The following is a 22,526-nucleotide window of genomic DNA, read 5'->3' on the forward strand; positions in this document are numbered from 1 at the left end:
CCCTTTTCCTTCTCCCCTCCTTCCTAATCATCTTAGAACAGTGGTTCATCTTTAGAGGCATGAACTGTTGAGAAGCTGATAAATGTAATGGATCTTCTTTCTAAGAGATGTATGTACACAAATTTTTACTTAAACTTTTACAAATAACTTTCCAAGGGGCTTGTAGATCCCAAACATCCCCCCTATTCCCACCTGCCAACGCACACCCACCTCAAGCCCATCATTCCCTGACTTTGGACTAAGGATCCCTTCTCTTAAGAGGCAGCAGAGTTAGTTCCACTCTTCCTAACTTGACTTCTGTGCTACTGAATGAAATGAACATCTTTACCTCGTATGACCCGCTTGTCCTTTTGGGGAGGCTGCTATTTGAGAGATATGATCATGTTAACATCTACCTCTAGGCTGTCCTTGCGGGAACGGTGCAAGAAAGCTTGATCCTGACCTTCCTCTTAGTAGAGCAATGGGAAAGAAATGGCCTCCTTCCTGGAATGTAATCACTCTTGATCTGTAGTGCTCCTTCCTGGTGGGACTGGTATGAGTATAGCTATACTGCTGGTGGGGGCCTAGACTCCTGTGGATGCAGTGGAGGAGAACACGTGGCCCTGTCAGATAATTGCTAGCATTTATCCAACACTTACTGGGAAAACACTGTGGATTTAAGCTCCAAATAGTGACAAGCACCTGATAGGTCATCAATAAATGTTGAAAGAATAATTGCTCTACATACCTCACAAGAACTTCGAGAGGTAGGTATTATCCCTGTGTTTTGGTGAGGAATGTAAAGTTCAGAGAGGTTCAGTAACTTGTTCAGGATCACATAGTAAGTAGTAGAGCCAGGATTGGAATCTAAGTCCATCTGACTCCAAGGCCCATGCCCTTCTCACTGTTAATCAGTCTCTGTAGCCTTGGAGACTTGTGGACCCTGTAGTAGTCCAAGCTCTTGGCTAGGCTGGAGAAGCAGCAGCTTTGGATGGAGTATCTCCATAGTCTTCTCTCTAGTCTCACTTAGCAGCCTGTGTAAAACCTGTATAAAAGGTGGAAATGCTGGACTTGGGAGTCAGCAGACCTGTAAAGCCCCTTTAATGGGAACTGTCTTAAGCAAATCAGTGTGATAAGCCTCTATTATCTCTACATTGGGGATATAGTAATTGTCTTACCTGATTTCTAATGGTGGTGATGTTAAGAAATTAGAAGGTGATTTCCATCCAGTGGAACATTCCTCAACAATAAAAAGTGACACAAGGGAAATTCCCTGGCGGTCCAGTGGTTAGGACTCTGCACTCTCACTGCCGAAGGCCCAGGTTCAATCCCTGGTCGGGGGAACTAAAATCCCACAAGCCGCACAGGGCAGCAAAAAAAAAAGTGACAAATAACAACATGAATGAATGTCAAATTTATTATTTTGCATGAAAGAATCCAGATTTTAAAAAAGTACAAGAATAAAAAAAGAAGAGTACATACTCTATCAGTTCATTTATATACAATTCTAGTGACAGCAGATCAGTGGTTATCTGTGGATTAGAGTGAAGACAAAGATGATTCCAAAGGAAGAAAACTTTTGAGAGTGATGGAATTGGTCAGTATCTTGATTGTGGTAGTGGTGGTGATGATATTCAACATATCTGTCAAAACTCATCAACTTGTACTTTTTCTTTTTTTTTTGGCTGCGTGGCTTGTGGGATCTTAGTTCCCCACCCAGGGATTGAACCCAGGCCCTCAGCAGTGAGAGCACTGAGTCCTAACCACTGGACTGCCAGGGAATTCCCTGTACATTTTAAACATGTGCAGTTTATAACATACCTAAATAAAGTTTTAAAACATGAAACAAAATTAGAAAGTGATTGTAAGCTGGAAAACATAAATAAAAGGATAATTCTCTATCCAAGTCAGTGATTGTACTTTAGAGTAAGAAATTTTCACAGTGGCTCTTAACCTTTCACATTTAATGTCATTCAGCAATAAATATCAATGGAGACTTACTTATTCTGCATTGGACATTATTTTAGTTTGTGGATATGCAAATATAGAAAAGCAAATCCTCACAAAGCTTATATGATGAAAAAGAAAATAATTATGTTGTACTGGAGTGTGAACAAGTTATTCTAGGATCACTGAAATAGGGCCTAAGTGCCCGGGTAAGTGAGGGGAGATTTTTGAGGAAACTGATTCTTGGAGAAAGATGAGTTTATCCAGAGGAAAAGAAGGCAGGATATGGCTAAAGGAGTAGGAAAAGCAAGAGGCAGACAAGCTATTTGTTTTCAGAAACCGTGGATAGTTTGGTTTGGCTGTGTATAGAGCTATGGGAAACTGTGGTAGGAGATAAGAGACACAGGCTGATGAGGTTTAGAAGAGCTTTGTTGTGCTAAGAAATTGACAGTGTCTCTCTATGGGGACCAATGAATGAGAGCAGGAAAGTGACATGGTCAGCTAGCTATCTGGGTGAGAAAGCTCACCATGGAGGCTTGGAGACCAGGCAATGGAAATGAACTGAATTATGGCAGTAGAAATGGGGAGGGGGGAAGGGCAGAAGTGCTTTTAAAGACAAAATCAACAGGACTTGATTTTGATTCAAACACCAATAGGACCTGATGTCTGATGAGACGTGTATGGGAAGGAATGTAGGATGAATCCCAAATTTTCTGTTTAGGCATTTATTCATAAAAAAGAATACATGAGCAAAACATGTTTGGGAGCAAAAGGAGGACTCTATCCAGTGGGGAGAGATGATGCATTTCTACCTGGGCATACACAATTTAAGATGCCTGTGAGGTGACTAGGTGAAGATGTCTTTTAGGTAGTACCTTGTTCTGACTGGAATTCGAGAGTGATTTCTGAGCTAGGAACGAATTGGCACGCAGGCAGTAACTGATTTTTATTTATTAGTTTGCTTAGGGAGAAAGAGAAATGAGAAGAGTAGAAAACGGAGCCAGCCATACATGATAAAGTCACAGAAGTCAAGTGAAGAGTGTAACAGAGAACACTCTAGATCTGCATTTTCATTCTCCTTATGGTTCCTCCTCTGTGTGTCTATTTTGCTCTCCTTTCTTTGGAGTTTCAGTTACTCAGATACAATGGGAATAATAATACAATCCATTTTGTAGGAAATTGTGAGGATTAAGTGAGATCACAAAGGTCATATATTGAGTGACCAGTTCATCATTGGTGCAAAGAAAATGTTTTCTTTTGAGATTATATGTGTTTGTATACAGAGAGGGGGGTGGGGAGGAGGAGAGAGAAAACAGAGCTAGATACCTAGGCACAGTTTTAAGCACTTTCACAAAAATTAATTCCTTTAATCCTCACAATCCAATAGCGTGAAAGCACGATGGGTAAAAGCCCAGAACTGAGCCGGACTGCCTCGTTTCAAATATCCCCATTTTACAACAGGTATTAAGTAGGTAGATAGTAGGTGCATCGCCAGGGGAGTAAGTGGCAGAGTTTGGATTAAAATCCAGGCTGACTCTGAGTAACTAGATGTGGCTCTAGTGTGTCCCTTCAGGCGGTTCAAAATCTTGGCTATTGGGCAGGGAGAGGTCTTGGATTACTTCTTCCATCACTATTTGAACTTTCCGTGATTGGTTTTAGTCCCTCCCTGGGAGTGGCCGATCTCTATAAAAGACAAATCTACTAATTCCCTACTTAGAATGTTTCAATCCTTTTAGTGTAACATTCAGTTTAATAGGTCTTTCAATGATCAAATTTACATTATTTCAAAGCTGCCTAATTCGTATTTCTTTCCGTATTTGTCCAAGATTTACTTCCGCAGGACTGAGTCTTTAATTTCAGTGTTCTCAGCCCTCAGCCAGCACTTCGCCTAGCACACAGTATGCAGTCAATAAATACTTGCTCAAAGTATGAATGAACTAAAGAACCGCGGAACAGAGACGCAGAGGGGATTCGGTCTGGGGAGTTCCAAAGTTCGGGAGGGGACACGGGGCGGGCAGTGCCTGTCACATGACGAGGCGGGGCAAATCCCATGTGCTCCACGGCGCCGGGCGAAGCCCCGCCCTCTGCGCCGGTCACGTGGGGGCGCCGGCTGCGCCTGCGGAGAAGCGGTGGCCGCCGAGCGGGATCCGTGCGGGGAGCCGGAAATGGTTGTGGACTACGTCTGTGCGGCTGCGTGGGGCTCGGCCGCGCGGACTGAAGGAGACTGAAGGTAAAGCCGCCATGTCCGGGCCCGACCCGGCCCCCCCACCCCCTCCCCCCGCATCCGCCGCCATCCGGGCCCGGACCGGCTACCCTGCGCCGCCGCCCCGGCGCCCTGGCCCCGTGGCCCAAGCCCGGGCCCCGGCCCGCCAGGGCCTGATCCCCGGCCCACGTGTGCCCGGCCTGGCCCGGCCTGGCTGCTGGGTGGGGGTGGGGGATCGCGGGGCCGGAATATGCGGTCCCCGTGGGCTGGGAGGGCGCCGGGTTCCCCGGCCGCTAAGTGCCACCTCGGTCCGACCCGAGGAGGCCCCGCGGGCTCAGGCACCGCGGCTCCCGGCCCGCCGCCCCCTCCCCCCTTTGCGGCCCGGCCGCCGGGAAGTGACACGTTGTTCTTTGGCACTGGCCGGCGCTGCGCAGGGAGGGCGCAGGGGAAGGAGGCGGCGGCGGCGGGCAGGGAGGAGCCCCCGGCCCCGCCCGCCCTCCGGGCCGACCCTCACTTGCTTCAAACCGGCTCCTCTTCGGCCGCCGCCCGCCTGGCCTTTTACGGCCCGACTGCCGCCCTTCCTGGCCTCCACTCCTGGGCAGCGGCAGGCCTCGTCTCTGGCCCCGCGCGGGTGCCCCCGCGGTCACCCGCGGCAGGCGTGCCTCGTGTGCCCCCGGGCCAGGCCCCGAACCCGGTGTCCCCGGGTGGGGGGTGGGGACACCACGGCCGAAGCTGCTAGCTCCGTTTGTGATCCGGGAGCCTGGTGCCAGCGAGACCTGGAATTTCCGGTCTGGTTGGTCTTGGGCCCCGCGGAGCCAGGTTGATACCCCTCACCTCCCAACCCCAGGCCCTCGGATGCCCAGAACCTGTAGGCCGCACCGTGGATTTATTCTTAACCGAGGGGGTGAGTGAGGGGCTGTTTCAGCAGGCCAGGGGGGTGGTTGGAGGCGGTGTGGGTTTGACAGGGTGTTGGTGGGGACGTAAGCTGGGTCTTTAATGCTCCTTCACCCGCTTGGCGCCTCCGGGGCTCGCTGCGGGCCCCAGCCCTTGCTTCAGCCCTTCCCCCACTCCATTTGCCTTCAGCTTGGGTCCCTTCCCCTTTCTGAGCTCCTCTCTTTCCCAACAGGTGCTGGGGGGACCCTGATGTGGCACCAAATGAAATGAACAAAGCTCCACAGCCCACAGGCCCCCCACCTGCCCCATCCCCTGGACTCCCACAGGTAATTAGGGAGGAATTAGCAGTGACTGGGGTGCAGGTTGGGGAGACCAGGCAGCCGGGTCAGGAACAGGTTCCAGCCTCTGGATTTTCCCACCCCTTTCTGTGTCAGGGCAAAGTGCAGCTTCCTGCTGCCAAATTGAGACACGGCCCCTGGGCTGTTCCCAGGGGCTGTCATGGGGAGGGTATATGTGGACTGTTGAGGCTCTTGCCACAGATCTGCCCCCTTCACCAGCTTGAATTTCTGCCCCACCTGGGTTTCCCCTCTTGCTGAAATCTGGTCTCCCCCCTTCAGCCAGCGTTTCCCCCGGGGCAGACAGCACCGGTGGTGTTCAGTACGCCTCAAGCGACACAAATGAACACGCCTTCTCAGCCCCGCCAGGTGAGGGGCTGTGGGGAGGGGAGTAGGGGGCATGGGTGGGAGCCACATAAAGCTTAGGCCAGTTTGGGCCTAGGATGGAATCTACGGAGGCCCTGTACCTGCCCCAGTTTCCTGACAGTTGCTATGTGTTCTTTCATGGGGCTCTGCACTTTGCACTGTTGATTACTTACGGTGGCTGGCCCCTCGGTTAGTATGTAGTCGGTGGGGATGGCATTACTAGGGGTCCTGGTGCCTTAAGAATTGGGGGCAGTGTTGGGCCCTGCTGCCAACTCTTTGGGCCCTGCTTTCCTATTTCCTCCTTTTACTGGGAGGTTGCCATTGCTCCATTCCCCATCCCTTCTTTCTCTTTGGACTGTGGGAAAATAAACACTCCAGCTGGTTCTTGCCTTTCTCTATTCCCTAAATTCTTCCTCATTAAGTGGGAGAGGATTCTTGTCCTGCGTCCTTCATATTTTCCTTCATCTTTTCCCCTCACCTTGGGGATAATTCTCTTCTTTCCTGTCCCCATGTGCTCTCAGGGAGGATTCAGGTCTCTGCAGGTAATACCCCTTTGCTAATCCTGGACTCTCTCCTGGTCTCACCATTACCCTCCACCCTAGTCAGGGGCTAGAGACAGGGACTGGGGTTCCTCAGGGTGTGGACTTGTTTGCTGTCCAGGTCCTCATTCTGAGGCTGACCAATGCATGTTAGGGGCTAAATCTTGCATAGCGCGTATCTGGGAAGTGGGAGACTTGCATGTTAGCGGTTAGCTCCTCAGTACCTTAGGGTGGAGCAGTGCATGCTGGGGAGTATGTTGCTGAAAAAGGCTTTACTTAGGCATGATGCATCTGGGTGTTAGGAAGCCTCTGCTGAAGGATAGACTGGAGGAGGTGACATGAGTATGCATGGCAAGGAGGGAGTAAATATGCAGAGTGCAAAGTGTGTATCTGAGTTTGGAGGGCACATTGTGAGTACAAGAGGCCACTTAAACATCAGTTGGTCAGGTGAATCTTGGAAGTGTTGGTCCCCATGCTCCAAAGCCCCTGGCACTTCTGTCCAGACTAGAGGCATAGCAGAATGGCCATTTTGCTGTCCACTTCCTCCCCTTCCCAGTGCCAACTGCCTTCCTCCCTCCTGACAGCACTTCTACCCTAGCCGGGCCCAGCCCCCGAGCAGTGCAGCCTCCCGAGTGCAGAGTGCAGCCCCCGCCCGCCCTGGCCCAGCTGCCCATGTCTACCCTGCTGGATCCCAAGTAATGATGATCCCTTCCCAGATCTCCTACCCAGCCTCCCAGGGGGCCTACTACATCCCCGGACAGGTGAGGCTGGAGGCTTGGGGGCTGGAGGCCACACAACCTTGTACCCCAACTCCCACTTTCCTTACCCTGACCCCCCAGTCCCATCTCTTCTCCAGAGGTGGGACTTTCTTCTGGTCATTGCCTAGAGTTGGCTTGTCCTGTCTTGCCTTATATTCTCTTTGTAGTCTGATACGGTATTCGTAGCTCCGTCAACTCCTCTCCCCTCCTTCTCCCCCTTCCCCTCCACCAGGGGCGTTCCACATATGTTGTCCCGACACAGCAGTATCCTGTGCAGCCGGGAGCCCCAAGCTTCTATCCGGGTGCAAGCCCTACAGAGTTTGGGACCTACGGTAAGCAGGGGAGGGAGTCAGGTGTGAGTGAGTCCCAGGGAGCATCTAAACTCACCTATTAATTGCTAAGACCCTTCCCAGGCTTGTTTCTTGGTCTAAAAATGACAGGGTTAGCAGGGATTGTTGCTTAATATGTAACTGGTGTTGGGGGGTGGTGCTGAGAGGATTTTATACTGTTGCTGAGAGTTGGAGTCCTCCCCATGTCAAGGAATACAGTTCAAGCACTAGTTTGAAGGCCTATTAGTAAATATTCCCTGTGACACTCGTTCCATGGTTGGGGGGAGCCCATGTAACATGGATCTGAGAGGTTTCTGTAGCTGTTTTTCATTTATATTCTAGGAAAGGATTAGTCTGTTCTTTATGGCAGTGGTTTCCAAAATTTTTTGACCATCAGGAAAAATTTTGAGTATGTACTTTTAATGTATGTTTTTGTTTGTTATACGTATGCATAATTTAGACAAATAGCACTTAATGTTGCTTGTCAGAAACAAACAAGTGGAGGTTATGGATGATATTAAAGAATGTATCCCATTTTGGAGACCATTGCTTTAAGGAATTTTTCTCATCCTGGGCCTGGTTCATAATGTTACTTTTTGTTTCCTTGCCCCTTAGCAAAGGGCTGGAGACTGGAATTGGACTCAGGTTGAATGGAACAGGGTTGGCAAATCTGTTTTTATCATTCCCAGCCAAAGACCTGATTCTGTTTCAGGTTAAGTAGTTGCTGCTCTCTCAGAGTATATGTGTGTGTTTTGCTGGGGGTGGGGTGCATACGTGTTACCTTACGGGGTAGAAGAGGAGCAGACATAGTCCTGGTAGCTGGTGCGTGGTGGGGAAGGAAGTGCCTGCCTACAAGGGGTGTGTGTGTCAGTGTTAGGAATTCTTGTAAACGCAGTTCAGACTGGTTCCCCAGCTTTGATAGACACCTCATTCCCTTGGGGAGGAGGGTGGGGCAGGGCGAGGGGCCAGCTGTGGGTGATGAGAGGTTCTCTAGGGGGTGGGAGGTGTTCAAGCAGGCATTTGTATGTGGTTGGGCTCTGACCCTGCCACTGTTCTTCCTTTCCGTGTCCCTCCCGCCCCCCAAGCTGGCGCCTACTACCCAGCCCAGGGTGTGCAGCAATTTCCCACTGGTGTGGCTCCCCCGCCGGTTTTGATGAACCAGCCACCCCAGATTGCTCCCAAGAGGGAGCGGAAGACGGTGAGTAGCAGCGGGGGGCTCTAGGATATCTGGGAAAGGGAGAATCAAGGTCAGGCACATTGTGGGTCAGGGAGCAGGAAACTGAGGGAGATCTTCAGCTGAGAGTAGGCAGAGAATGGGGACCTGTGAAGTGCTTAGGTTCTTTGTAAGGTGCTAAGATTTCCGTGTAGAAGAAGCTTACTGGAAGATTGGAGTGTCTGGTGGGGAAATTCCTTAGAGACCTGGGTCCTGGGTCCGTAACATCTAAGTTTGGTTTTGGGTTTCTGGTGGCTTGCCTTGGAAATGGTTTGCTTTCTGTGGCCCTACCCCCCAGTCCTGGAAGCTCTTGAGGCCTCCGCCTCTGCTCGGTCCTCAAGCCCTGGGCGTGGTGCCCAGAATAGGGTGCCAGGGCTGGGGAAGCCGCTGAGTCACCCTCGCTCCACCCACTGGATCTGGTCTCTGCCCCCAGAGATCAAGCAGACTAGCCACAAGTGAGCCGGATGGGTGCTAGATGGGGGTCCTGGGCCCCAGGGCATGCAGCCACTTCTTGTGGACTTCTGGCTGGGCAGGGATGAGGGAGGGAGGGGCATTGTGATGTACGTGGCTGCTGTGAGGTCAAGGGTGTCTTAGGGGTAGCGGCCAAGAGGAGACTATAAGAGCAGCTGGATGGGTTGACAGTAGAACTCATGGAGTTTCTGGCACCCACCTGCCTGCTTCTCAGTGAGGGGTGGGGAGTCCTAGGAGTGGGGCAGGGTGGAGAGGTGGGTTCCTCCTGCTTCCCACTCATCCTGTAGCTTTTTTTTCCCCCAGATCCGAATTCGAGACCCAAACCAAGGAGGGAAGGATATCACGGAGGAGATCATGTCTGGGGCCCGCACTGCCTCCACACCCACCCCTCCCCAGGTACTGTTCTTTGAGTGATGCCTTGGCTGGGATGGCTGTTCTGCCCTGGACTCCTAGGTCCCTGGATCTTTTTCTTCAACTAAGGGATTTATTTCCCTGCTTTCCTGGATTTCTAGGCGGCTAAAGTAGAAATGGCTCTAGTAAAGAAGGGTTGTGGGACTCTTCAGGGCAAACTTGGTAACCCTTTGTGTCCTGCAGACGGGAGGTGGTCTGGAGCCTCAGGCTAATGGGGAGACACCCCAGGTTGCTGTTGTTGTCCGGCCAGGTAAGTGAGCAGGTGGGGCAGAGCCTTTATGGGGAAAAGGAGTGTGAACATTTAAAAAACCAAGGAAGTGGAGTGACTTGAATTGGGTGCCAGAGAAAGCAGTGTGATTGGTTCATCCTGTTTTCCTTTCAGAGAAGAACTAGGTGTCAGGTAGTCAGATTTTAGGGTAGATTGGATTTTGAGTGAGAATGGAAAAGACCTAGGTGGGAGAAGACTGGTGTGTGTGTAGGGGGCTGTTAGGTTGGGAATGCTTGGCTGGGAAGAGGAAGAGCAGTAGCAGTGAAGGACTTGCCTCTAATTACTCGTTCTTACTATGGTGCAGATGACCGGTCGCAGGGAGCAATCATTGGGGAGCGGCCAGGGCTGCCTGGCCCAGAGCACAGCCCTTCAGAATCCCAGCCTTCATCACCTTCTCCGACCCCATCACCACCCCCAGTCTTGGAACCGGGGTCTGAGCCTAATCTCACAGTCCTCCCTATTCCTGGGGACACTATGACAACGGGGATGATACAAACATCTGTAGAAGAATCAACCCCCATGCCCCCTGAAACTGGGGAGCCATATTGCCTCTCTCCAGAACCCACTCCCCTCGCTGAACCCATACTGGAAGTAGAAGTGACACTTAGCAAACCAGTTCCAGAATCTGAGTTCTCTTCCAGTCCTCTCCAGGTTCCCACCCCCCTGGCATCTCACAAGGTGGAAATTCTTCCTGAGCCTAATGGCACAGTCCTATCTGAGAATTTGGAACCAGAGTTGGAGTCGAGCCCGGAGCTTGCCCCTCTCCCTCCCCCGGCTTGTCCCTTTGAATCCCCCATGCCCATTGCTCCAACTGCCCAACCTGAGGAGCTGCTCAACGGAGCCCCCTCGCCACCAGCTGTGGACTTAAGCCCCGTCAGTGAACCAGAGGAGCAGGCCAAGGAGGCTACAGCATCGGTGGCTCCCCCCACCATCCTTTCTGCCACTCCAGCTGTGGCTCCTCCAGCTGCTTCCCCTGCTCAGGAGGAGGACATGGAGGAAGAGGAAGAAGAGGAAGAGGAAGGAGAAGCTGAGGGTGAGAAGGGAGGAGAGGAACCGCTCCCCCTAGAGAGCACCCCTGTCCCAGCCCACCTGTCCCAGAATTTGGAGGTGGCATCAGCCACCCAAGGTAAGGTGTGGCTGGATGGTAGAGGTGGGGCACGCTGGGTGTGGTTCTTTTTCTTCATTGATGACTTCTTGTGCCATTGTGTCTGGGTCATAGAAGCCCTGTAATGGAAGGGTTAGATTCCATCTAACCTAAGGGTTGGATTAAGGAATTCTAAGTCAAGAGAGGGTGTGATGAGAAAAGGGAATATTGTACAGTGGCTGCTTTTTATTTTTCTGAGGGGTTGGGGGTACTCCTTAAGTTATTCTCACTCCTCCCCCCCAAATAGTGGCAGTATCTGTGCCAAAGAGGAGACGGAAAATTAAGGAGCTCAATAAGAAGGAGGCTGTAGGAGACCTTCTAGATGCCTTCAAGGAGGTAAGGGATCAGAAAGCGGAGGGAGAAGGGCAAAGTTTGGGTATGGAACAGCGGTCACATTGCAACCAAAACGGAATGTCCAATGGTTACAGGTGAACCCAGGAATACCAGAGGTAGAAAATCAGCCTCCTGTAGGCAACAATCCCAGCCCAGAGCCTGAGGGCAGCAGTGTGCCCCCGCGACCTGAGGAAGCAGACGAGACCTGGGACTCAAAGGAAGACAAGATTCAAAATGCTGAGAACATCCAGCCGGGGGAACAGAAGTATGAATATAAGTCAGGTATGCAGAAGGAAGGGTTGAGAAGGGTTGAGTATGCTTACCAGGGCCCCAGGAGAAAGCCGTGTGATTGGTTCATCCTGTTTTCCTCGCAGATCAGTGGAAGCCTCTAAACCTTGAGGAGAAAAAGCGTTATGACCGTGAGTTCCTGCTTGGCTTTCAGTTCATCTTTGCCAGTATGCAGAAGCCAGAGGGATTGCCCCATATCAGTGATGTGGTGTTGGATAAGGTTGGTGGGCTTAAGGGAGAGGGTAAGTTTGGGCAGGTTGGCTGGCTGGGGAGGAGCCAGAGGTCTTGAAAGAGTGGTCAGTAGCTAGCCGTAGCCTGTTTCTCATACCTTCCCTGTCCTTTTCGCAGGCCAATAAAACACCATTGCGGCCACTGGATCCCGCCAGACTTCCAGGCATAAATTGTGGCCCAGACTTCACTCCGTCCTTTGCCAACCTTGGCCGACCAGCCCTTAGCAGCCGTGGGCCCCCGAGGGGTGGGCCAGGTGGGGAGCTGCCCCGAGGGCCGGTGAGTGGGACTGGCAAGGGGAGTTGGGGGTGTTGGCTTCCTGTATCTCATTTGAGGGGGTGGGGAGAAGTCTGCCCTGGAGATGTGTGGTAGTGGTAGTAGGTCGTGCTGACTAGTTCTGTGGCTTCTCTTGTCCCCGCTCCTTGCTTAGCAGGCTGGTCTGGGACCCCGGCGATCTCAGCAGGGCCCCCGAAAGGAACCACGCAAGATCATTGCCACGGTGTCAATGACTGAAGATATAAAGCTGAACAAAGCAGAGAAGGCCTGGAAACCCAGTAGCAAGCGGACAGTGACTGATAAGGACCGAGGGGAGGAGGACACTGATGGCAGCAAAACCCAGGTACCTGCAAGTCGTGGTTTGGTCTCCATTCCTTCTTTGCAAGGTCTGCCCTCTGAGCCAGCCTTGCCCTCTTTGCCTCTGTCCATTCTCATCACTGGTAACTACTTTGTCCATCCCTCCCAGCAGCCCCTGTTCTTCTGAAAACCTCACTGGACTCTATGCTTTCTCTGTCTCCTCTCCTCTCCAGGACCTGTTCCGCAGGGTGCGCTCCATCCTGAATAAGCTGACACCCCAGATGTTCCAGCAGCTTATGAAGCAGGTGACGCAGCTAGCCATCGACACCGAGGAACGCCTCAAAGGGGTCATTGACCTCATCTTCGAGAAGGCCATTTCAGAACCCAACTTCTCTGTGGCCTATGCCAACATGTGCCGCTGCCTCATGGCGGTTAGTTTCCACTGTTTTATAAACCTTGTGGTTTAGCTTCCCACTTCTCTTCCTAAGACTCTGAGTCCAGCTTCTTGGTTCTCTATCCTGTGCTGTTGGTGGCAGAGCCAGGGCCAGAGGTCTTCCTGGGTCAGGTAGTTGAAGACTTTTGGAGGGTTTTCCCTGCCCTGGACTAGTCTGAATGTGGCGTTCTCTTTGACATACAGCTGAAAGTGCCCACTACAGAAAAGCCAACAGTGACTGTGAACTTCAGAAAACTGTTGTTAAATCGATGTCAGAAAGAGTTTGAAAAAGACAAAGATGATGATGAGGTTTTTGAGAAGAAGCAAAAAGAGATGGATGAAGCTGCCACGGTGAGAGAAACTCCATTCCCATTTCCACTGCTCACCCAGATGCTACTCAGCTGCAGAAGTGGGGGTGGGGATATTGGTGTTTTGGGGGTTTCTCTGCCTTAGGACGTGAGTGCTTGCTGCTAGGTTTAGGAATCTAGATAGTGGAAGAGAGAACAGTTTTAGCTGAGTGGCTGGCTGTCTTTTTGATGTGGTCCCTGTCCCATGACCGGCAGGCAGAGGAACGGGGACGCCTGAAGGAAGAGCTGGAAGAGGCTCGAGACATAGCCCGGCGGCGCTCTTTAGGGAATATCAAGTTTATCGGGGAGTTGTTCAAGCTGAAGATGTTAACAGAGGCGATCATGCACGACTGTGTGGTTAAACTACTTAAGAACCATGATGAAGAGTCCCTCGAATGCCTTTGCCGTCTGCTCACCACCATTGGCAAAGACCTGGACTTTGAAAAGGCCAAGGTAGGGGCTCCTGGGGTATGGGAGAGGACAGGCTGAAGCGTGTGGGGTCTGTGGTCCACTGGCAGACACCCTTTCCAGCTGTTGTGTCTGAGTGGCACTGTGTGCCACTGAGCTACAGTGGCGGAGCTGAAGGCCTGAGGAGGGGCATGGCCTGTAGTTGGAGGTGAAGTTTTAGAAGTTCCTGAACTTGATCCCTTTGCTTCTTGTTAGCCCCGGATGGATCAGTATTTCAACCAGATGGAAAAAATCATTAAGGAAAAGAAGACTTCATCCCGAATCCGCTTTATGCTGCAAGACGTGCTGGATCTGCGACGGGTGTGTGTTCCCTTTCCCACTGTTTGCTGCCTCTGACCCCACAGTCCCAGTTCCTGACACTTTTGTCTGGCCCTGTCTGATGTAATTACCTTGTGACTGGCCTGTCGCCACAGAGCAATTGGGTGCCGCGTCGAGGGGACCAGGGTCCCAAGACGATTGACCAAATCCACAAGGAAGCTGAGATGGAGGAGCATCGGGAGCACATAAAAGTGCAGCAGTTAATGGCCAAGGGCGGCGACAAGCGTCGGGGTGGTCCTCCAGGCCCACCCATCAGTAAGTTTGAGGCTGGGACTGAGGAGGGACAGTGTGAGGGGTTGTGCTTTCCACTGATGACTTCTTGTTAGTGCCACGTGTCTGGGCCACTGAGACCCCATGATGGAACTGAGGATCTGAGGAAGGGAGGCTGGGGGCAGCCCTCGGGAGCGGGGTTCTTGGGACTTACCCATCATTCCAGTATGCTTTCCTTTTTGTCCCAGGCCGTGGCCTTCCACTTGTGGATGATGGTGGCTGGAACACAGTGCCCATCAGCAAGGGCAGCCGCCCTATTGACACCTCACGACTCACTAAGATCACGAAGGTAGGGGTGTGTGTGTTGGAAGGGCTGATGTCAGTGATGGGAGGATAAAGAGGGGTCAGATGGGCCTTAAGCACAGGTTTGGATCTTAATCCCCTCACTTGTCTGAGGTTGGGAAGGTGACAGCTCAGTTTTCCCCCTTAGACTAGCTGGTTAGATTGCTAGAGAGGGACTTCCAGCTCTAGGGGATGCATTCACATTGGTCTGGACCGCTGGTCAGCACCCTGACACGCACACCAAAGCCAGCCATTCCCTCCTTCTCTGCAGCCCACAAGCTAAGAATGAGAGTTTTCTACATTGTCTAGTGGTTGAAAAGAATCAAAAAGTGAACGATACTTTGTGCTAAGGAATTACATAAAGTTTAAATTTCAGTGTGCATAGTTTTTTTTTTTGTTTTTGGCGGTACGCGGGCCTCTCACTGTTGTGGCCTCTCCCGTTGCGGAGCACAGGCTCCGGACGCGCAGGCTCAGGGGCCATGACTCACGGGCCCAGCCGCTCCGTGGCATGTGGGATCTTCCCAGACCAAGGCACGAACCCGTGTCCCCTGCATCGGCAGGCAGACTCTCAACCACTGCGCCACCAGGGAAGCCCTCAGTGTGCATAGTTTTATTGGAACATAACCACACTCATCACTTTTAAGTATTGTCTGTGACTGCTCTTGTGCTATAGCGGCAGAGTTGAGTAGTTCAAACTGCCTGGTCTGTAGTGAATATTTACTGTCTGGCCCTTTACAGGGAAAGTTTTCCTGTAACCAGGAGCCCCTTACGGCTGTGTGTGGTGAGAGCTGGCGGGGGCTTTGGCTGGATCAGACCCGTGACTCTCACTCCCTTTCCTTCCTCAGCCTGGCTCCATTGATTCTAACAACCAGCTGTTTGCACCTGGAGGGCGATTGAGCTGGGGCAAGGGTAGCAGTGGAGGCTCAGGAGCCAAGCCCTCCGATGCAGGTATGGAGGCCACTGTAAAGAGCTGGGTGGTTAGGAATCAGCTCTCCTGAGGGCAGCGTCTTCTCTGTACCGGGGGCTTTCATTACAGAGTGGTTAGTTAGGTAATACAGGCAGTGTGTACTTGGCACTAGGGACTGAACTACTGTAGTGTCAGGACTAGGACCAAGCGTCCTAAATTGGCGAGTAGGAGATAGGATGTACAGAAATATGTTTTAATCTGGGTTTTCTCCCTCCCCAGCATCAGAAGCTGCTCGTCCAGCTACTAGTACTTTGAATCGCTTCTCAGCCCTTCAACAAGCAGTACCTACAGAAAGCACAGATAACAGACGTGTGGTACAGAGGTGGGGTTTTCTCGGTGTCTTTGTTTTCACACTGGGAGTACTGATTGGGTTTTGACTGCTGCCATAGGAATCCTTAACACCTGTAATGCTCAGAGCTCCCGGCTGAGATTGGGGCATATACCTGATGACAAGAACAAGGCCTGACAGTTGCTCAGCATGTTGGATAGTTAAACAGGAGTGCATGTGGGCAGTACAGGTGAGAGACGATGTGCCTGTCTTTCTTCCAGGAGTAGCTTGAGCCGGGAACGAGGTGAGAAAGCTGGGGACCGGGGAGACCGCCTAGAGCGGAGTGAACGGGGAGGTGACCGTGGTGACCGGCTTGATCGCGCACGGACACCTGCCACCAAGCGGAGCTTCAGCAAGGAAGTGGAGGAGCGGAGTAGAGAGCGGCCCTCTCAGCCTGAGGGACTGCGCAAGGCAGCTAGCCTCACGGAGGATCGGGACCGCGGGCGGGATGCTGGTAAGGGGCTGGGGGGTGGGGAAGGGAAGGGTGTGGGCTGGTTTGGGACTAGCTAGTACCCAGACAGTGTCTTCAGGGCTCCAGACCCTGCTTGCTAGGAAGACTGGAATTGAAGAATCTCTGATCTGTTTTTCTATGCTCAGTGAAGCGAGAAGCCGCCCTGCCCCCTGCGAGTCCTCCGAAGGCTGCGCTCTCTGAAGAGGAGCTGGAGAAGAAATCCAGGGCCATCATTGAGGAATACCTCCATCTCAATGACATGAAGGTAAGCAGTGGGAGTGGTCTGAGTGACAGCAGGGTGGGCGGGAAGGGGCCTGTGCCGACAGGCATGGGTGTAGGGTCTGGGCCAGACAGTGACTGGTCTCTCTTCTGTGCGCTGCGCCCCTGCAGGAGGCGGTTCAGTGTGTGCAGGAGCTGGCCTCGCCCTCGCTGCTCTTCATCTTTGTGCGGCACGGCATCGAGTCCACACTGGAGCGCAGCGCCATTGCCCGTGAGCACATGGGGCGACTGCTGCACCAGCTGCTCTGTGCCGGGCACCTCTCCACTGCTCAGTACTACCAAGGGTATGACTTGGTGGGCCTCCCACTTTTACATACCCACAAATTTCCCTCCTTTGTAGGACCCGTGGAACCTTAGATATGAATGTAGGCTCCTTAGCCATCTTGGTCAACATAACTTTTGGCAGGGTTGGGGGTGAGCCATCTAAGGAGAAGACGACGGCCTTAGTTTGAGATAATTGCCCCATGTTTAGGAAGTTGCTGAAGTGCTCCACGTTGATCCTTTAGGCGCGCCTTTGTTGCCCCAGCAGGAGGGTAGTGCAGCTTGTCTCTCCTAGCTGACTTTGAATTCTCTTTGCAGGCTCTATGAAATCCTGGAATTGGCTGAAGACATGGAAATTGACATCCCTCATGTGTGGCTCTACCTAGCAGAACTGGTAACGCCCATTCTGCATGAAGGTGGGGTGCCCATGGGGGAGCTGTTCAGGTTAGTCCCCTTTGGTGGAATTCAGGGGAGGTAAAAACAGGAAGAAGAGGGGAGAGGGAGGGGAGGTGTGGCAACTTAGACCCCCGGCTTTAGGGAGGGATGGGATAGTGTGTTGAGAGGGTGTGGAAGGCTATCAACACTGGACTTTTCTCTTGTAGGGAGATTACAAAACCTCTGAGACCCCTGGGCAAAGCTGCTTCCCTGTTGCTGGAGATCCTGGGGCTCCTATGCAAAAGCATGGTGAGTGAGAGAGCCTTTCAGAGGTGGTGTGTTGAGAACTTCTCTTCCCACCATGTGGTTTTGGGTGCTGGCAGTGACCCTGAAGCCTCATGGTCCTTTGGTGGGATGGTAGTGCTGTGTGGGTACCTGGGAGAGGAAATGTCGAGGCTGGCACCCTCCCTCAGACCAGTGCCTGTTGCAGGTCCTGGCCAAGGCTGGAGGAGAATGAGAATCTAAGGCCCTAGGCCCTTGACTGATTCACTCATTCATTCAACTGGCATCTTTTAGAACATTTACCGTATACTAGGTACTGGGAACACAGCAGTGAATAAAAACACAGTTAGGAAACAAGTTGGAAAAGAAACAAACGACAGCTTAATGAAAACAACAGTGTGAAGTAAAGTGTGAAATAAAATAGCTGAAATGGAGTGCCTTAGGTACTGTGAAGTTGCAAAAGGGTGTCTATTTGGTAACGTTCACGACAGAAACCGCTTTGTTAAAATTAATTTTGATTAGCAAGGAGAAGGGTGAAATGATGGGAAAGGCAAGTTGGGTGTGGTACTTAGTAGTGGTGAGATGTTGGGAAGTGCAGTTTTTTAGAAGAGTTCAGCTGTCTGGAACTTAGAGGAGTAAGTCTTTGAATCGAGAGGAATTGTTCTTTCAGTAGCATATTACTTGTTTTAGGTAGAAATATGTACCAGGATAGTTTCTGAGAAATTTAAAATAATAATTTAAAAGAAAAAGCATATGGGACTATTTATGTATTTCATTGACTCTAAGGTGCCATAGATTCTACAACATCTTATCTATGCACTGCTGAGAAAGAAAAGACATGGTCATATTTTTAAAATGTGGTAATATGCCAGCTGTGAGACAACTCAGTTTTAGTGGTGTTAAAATGGGCGTTTTTAAAATCCATGAAGTACAGTAATTTTGTCAAGGGTTGATGGCGTCATCCTGAATATCTGTTATTGTAAAACAGTGATGGCTTCAGAATCTCTTGCCCTTTACAGAAAATGAACTCAAACTGCCGTTTACATGAAGATTTCTGATTTGTGTTGGGTTGGGGGTGGGGACTTAACATCTGCTTCTAAAATTTTCTGGACTTGGGAACCAAATAAACATACTTGTTAGATGTTTTTCGCTTCCATAAGCATTTGTTACTTGCAATAATGAAAAACTAAGCTATTTTAGAAAAAAATGTAGATGAGTGTGGAAGGCTAGGATGAGATATTTGGATTTGGTTGTTTACATTTTGTGGTCCAGTAATTCTTTGAGAATCCTGTGACAGCTAATTGACATTTTCCTAGAGGTCTCAGGCCATCCCCCAGGTTTCATAGCATGGTGGTGGGTGAGTTCTTGTGACTTGGGGTGGTTATTTGACTGACGTTTGTGCCCGTTACTAGACCGTAGGCGTAGTGTTCCCATTCAGTACCTCTGTATCATCCTGAGCTGCTAGCAGGCACCTAGTGGGCTTTCAGTAGGCATTTGTTGGAGGACATTTGTGGAGCTGTTAGCTTCTTGGAGAGAAAGAGAGTTGCTAAGTTGGTCTTATGTTTTCCAGGGTCCCAAGAAGGTGGGGACGCTGTGGCGAGAGGCTGGACTCAGCTGGAAGGAATTTTTACCTGAAGGCCAGGATGTCGGTGCCTTTGTCACTGCGCAGGTTTGCAGCTGGACTTAAGTTAGCTCTAGCAGTTGGGGTCAGCCAGTCCTTTCCTCTTCCCTCATCTCACATGACACATTTACCTCCCAACTGTGGGCCTTTTTCCTTGCAGAAGGTGGAGTATACCTTGGGAGAGGAGTCAGAAGCCCCTGGCCAGAGGTTGCTGTCCTCTGATGAGCTGAGCAAGCAGCTGGAGAAGCTGCTAAAGGAGGGCAGCACTAACCAGCGGGTGTTTGACTGGATAGAGGTATATTTCTCCTGGATATTGGGGAAGAGAGATAAAGGAGAAGGTAGTGCAAGTGAGGGCAGCAAGAATGGATCCTTCCAGGCATAATTCAGAACTTATGGGCCATTTGTCTTTCTTCTGCACAGGCCAACGTGAATGAGCAGCAGGTAGCATCCAACACATTAGTTCGAGCTCTCATGACAACGGTCTGCTATTCTGCAATTATCTGTAAGAGGAGCCAGGGAGTTGGTGGGGCAAGGGTGGGCCCAACAGATATGGAGGGAGGGAGGTTTTGGTCTTTGTCTCCAGTTCTGAACCAGGCTGAGGGTGCATTATTCCACTTATCCCTGTCTTCCTCCCTGTAGCTGAGACTCCTCTCCGAGTGGATGTTGCGGTGCTGAAAGCGCGAGCGAAACTGCTACAGAAGTACCTATGTGACGAGCAGAAGGAGCTGCAGGCGCTCTACGCCCTCCAGGCCCTTGTAGTGACCTTAGAACAGCCCCCCAGTAAGAGCCAGGCCACAGGGATGGGGTGGGCTGGAGGAACTACCAGATAGTAGGGGCAGTTGTGGAAAGGGTCTCAATCCAGGAGAAGTGGGTGGTCACTGGAGAGCAAAATATCCTGATGGTTGAGTCCTTTCCCCTGCAACAAACATTCGTTTGTTTCCTTACCTACAAGTGCAAGACTCGGCCTTGAAGGTTAATTGACTACCTGTTTTGTGCCTAGCCAACTGTTAGATGCCAGGAGTGCAGAGGTGATAAATGGTAACGTTTCCCAAGTATCCTGTGCTCCCTCTGCCTGGTACAGGGCTGAGCTGCTTTTCTTTGCCTCAGTTAATCCTCACAACTATTGTTTAGGGTAGATGGTGTTCCCCCCTTTTCCATATTGGGAGACTGAGGCTTAGGTTAACATGCTTGAGGTTAATGCATTTAGCAAACAGGTATGTGCCAGGACATTGGGATATTAGCAGTGATTAAGTCAAGCATAGTTCCCATGTTGGCATGGAGTCAAGATGAATGTTGGAAAATGGATCCTGCAAGGGTACTCTGGGAGAATTTACCTAGTCAGAGAATGAGTGGGAATTGACACATGGGAGCTAAATGACAAGTGGGAGGGGGAGACTTGACAAGAAGGAACTGTGTGTTAAGGGAAGCTCTGAGGTAGAAAACATGATGCAAGGTAAAAACTGTTGAAGGAATACCAGTGTGGGTGGGAGAGCACAGCAACCAGTTGTATGTGAGGCAAGTTGGGTGGAGAGGTGGATGTGGCCAGGTCATGCAGGGCTGTGTAAGCCATGGGATGAGTTTTGGGCTTTAACCTAAGGATAGGAAAGGGCCTTTATGGGATTTTAAGCAAGGATTTTAAACATTCTTTTTAGTTTTTAGATCATCCTGGCCATTAGTGGGAAGAGTGTTTTGGAGTGGGGTGAATGTGAATGTGGCTGGATCAGCAGATCAGGGGTGTGTTGGTAGTGACTCAGCCTCACTGGTGGTAATGGAGATGGGAGAGGAGTGGGCAGATTCAAGACACACACTGGCCTGGGGGGCGGGTGGTGAGAGATTGGAAGACATATATGACTCCCAGGATAGTTTCAGCAGGTGAGGTGTTAGTGGGGGGTGCCATTCACTGGGCGGTAGGGAACACTGGGTCAAGTTGAATTTGGTCATGTTGAGTTTATGGTCCTGGTCGGGGTGATCAGAGATGTCAGTCAGGTAGACAGCTGGGTATCTGATTTCATTTGGAGAGGAAGAGGTGAGGGCTGGAGGCCCATTTCTTGAACTGCTGGCACAGGGCAACACATGTGCAAGTCACAAGAGGGTATAGGATTGCCCAAGGGATACAGCCTTGAGGAGGTAGAGGTTCCACAGGTAGGGACCAAAGGAGGATAGGACCCTATGAACAAAGGACAGAGTGATTTTAGGAGAGGGAAGTGGTCAGTAATGCTAGATGCGCCCGGATTCCATAGGAGCAGATCTGAAAATTAGGGCCTCTGGAGTGTGAAAACATAGAGGCCACCCTGGCAGAAACAGTATTTGGTACAGCAGGGGGCAGGATCTGGATTGGAAAGGACAGAGTAATACCTGAATCAGGAGGAAAAGAAAACAGCAAGTGTAGACAAAAATCTTTGAATTCAACTAATCTCATGGCAAAAGACAGATCTTTTTGGCTGTAAAGAGATAGCAGTTGTAAAGGAGGCCTTTTGTGTTTAGATGGGAGAAACTTGGGCTTGAAAATACAGGGCAGAGTGGATAATTGATTGTATAGGGTCCCCGGGATGGGTGTGCATGGGATTTGGAGAACAAGCTTGGGATAAATAATTTGTTGCTGCCATTGCTGTGGGATGGGGGTGGGAGGCTGTCCGTAGGCAGCGGTTGTGGATCTGAGGGTGTGCATGTAGGTTTCTGAGTTTTGGCCAAGTGACTCACTCTTGCACATCAGTCTCTTAGATCATGAGATAAGCATCCTGTCAGAGACATAGTTACTCTGGAATGGCCAGACACACAAATGTCAGCACGGTGGGTCAGGGCCTTGTCTCAGCAGTGGAGCTTAGGGGAGGGATCCCTGGGAGGGGGGATGGAGTGGTTGTGGGCAGCATGCCTGTAACTGCTGTCCTGCCTGCTTGCAGACCTGCTTCGGATGTTCTTTGATGCGCTGTACGATGAGGACGTGGTGAAGGAGGACGCCTTCTATAGTTGGGAGAGTAGCAAGGACCCCGCTGAACAGCAGGGCAAGGGTGTGGCCCTTAAATCTGTCACAGCTTTCTTCAAGTGGCTTCGTGAGGCCGAGGAGGAGGAGTCTGACCACAACTGAGGGTGGGTGGGGCCGGGGACTTGGAGCCCCATGGACACTCGGATGGCCAAGCCAGCCGCCCGGACTGCAAGGGGGGTGGCAGCAGCGGCAGCGGCAGTGGCAGTGGGTGCCTGTAGTGCGATGTCTGAGTTAATAAAGTGGCTGAAGAGGCAGGATGGCTTGGGGCTGCTTGGGGCTCCCCTCCAGGATGCTGCCAGGTGTCCCTCTCCTCCCCCTGGGGCACAGAGATATATATAAAGTCTTGAAATTTGGTGTGTCTTGGGGGGGGGGGCACCACTGCCTGCCCTTGGTCCTTTTTTATTTTCTGAAAAATCACTCTTGGGACTGCCGTCCTCGCTGCTGGGGGCATACGCCCCAGCCCCTGCACCACCCCTGCTGCTGCCTGGGCAGGGGGAAGGGGGGGCACGGTGCCTGTAATTATTAAACATGAATTCAATTAAGCTCACTGCCTCTCTGCTTTATGGCCTGCTCCCTCTGGAG

At 51.3% G+C, this 22,526-nt stretch overlaps 1 protein-coding gene and 2 non-coding genes across 19 annotated transcripts; all 3 read left to right on the forward strand.

Annotated features, from left to right (window-relative positions):
• Window positions 1-4,007: 4,007 nt before the first annotated feature.
• EIF4G1 (eukaryotic translation initiation factor 4 gamma 1) lies at window positions 4,008-22,491 on the forward strand. Of its 17 annotated transcripts, none has more exons than XM_049710561.1 (34): window positions 4,008-4,156; window positions 4,977-5,033; window positions 5,256-5,349; window positions 5,641-5,727; window positions 6,246-6,266; window positions 6,848-7,024; window positions 7,254-7,353; window positions 8,436-8,548; window positions 9,338-9,430; window positions 9,629-9,695; window positions 10,018-10,839; window positions 11,105-11,193; window positions 11,286-11,472; window positions 11,565-11,698; window positions 11,827-11,985; window positions 12,137-12,325; window positions 12,513-12,710; window positions 12,917-13,063; window positions 13,276-13,512; window positions 13,723-13,827; window positions 13,941-14,100; window positions 14,304-14,404; window positions 15,243-15,345; window positions 15,584-15,686; window positions 15,914-16,146; window positions 16,290-16,408; window positions 16,534-16,706; window positions 17,002-17,127; window positions 17,286-17,367; window positions 18,911-19,009; window positions 19,122-19,256; window positions 19,382-19,463; window positions 19,601-19,741; window positions 21,862-22,491. In XM_049710561.1, exons 3-34 carry the CDS (start codon window positions 5,290-5,292, stop codon window positions 22,044-22,046), a joined length of 4,827 nt encoding a protein of 1,608 aa, XP_049566518.1. In that variant the 5' UTR covers window positions 4,008-4,156; window positions 4,977-5,033; window positions 5,256-5,289; the 3' UTR covers window positions 22,047-22,491. The 17 variants fall into 17 exon arrangements, 15 of the variants coding, with proteins under 15 accessions (XP_049566518.1, XP_049566524.1, XP_049566519.1 ...); XR_007477680.1 differs by lacking the exon at window positions 4,008-4,156 and adding an exon at window positions 19,914-19,999 and having other exon boundaries at window positions 4,804-5,033; window positions 21,862-21,983; XR_007477679.1 differs by lacking the exon at window positions 4,008-4,156 and having other exon boundaries at window positions 4,804-5,033; window positions 19,601-19,999; window positions 21,862-21,983.
• Window positions 10,892-10,949, forward strand: LOC117196075 (small nucleolar RNA SNORD66). The gene has a single exon (XR_004476076.1). It is a non-coding gene; the product is annotated as a small nucleolar RNA SNORD66 (small nucleolar RNA).
• On the forward strand, window positions 14,149-14,224 carry LOC125964572 (small nucleolar RNA SNORD66). The gene has a single exon (XR_007477721.1). It is a non-coding gene; the product is annotated as a small nucleolar RNA SNORD66 (small nucleolar RNA).
• Window positions 22,492-22,526: the final 35 nt, after the last annotated feature.

The sequence above is a fragment of the Orcinus orca genome, chromosome 5 (assembly GCF_937001465.1).
Source record: "Orcinus orca chromosome 5, mOrcOrc1.1, whole genome shotgun sequence".
NCBI lineage: Eukaryota > Metazoa > Chordata > Mammalia > Artiodactyla > Delphinidae > Orcinus > Orcinus orca.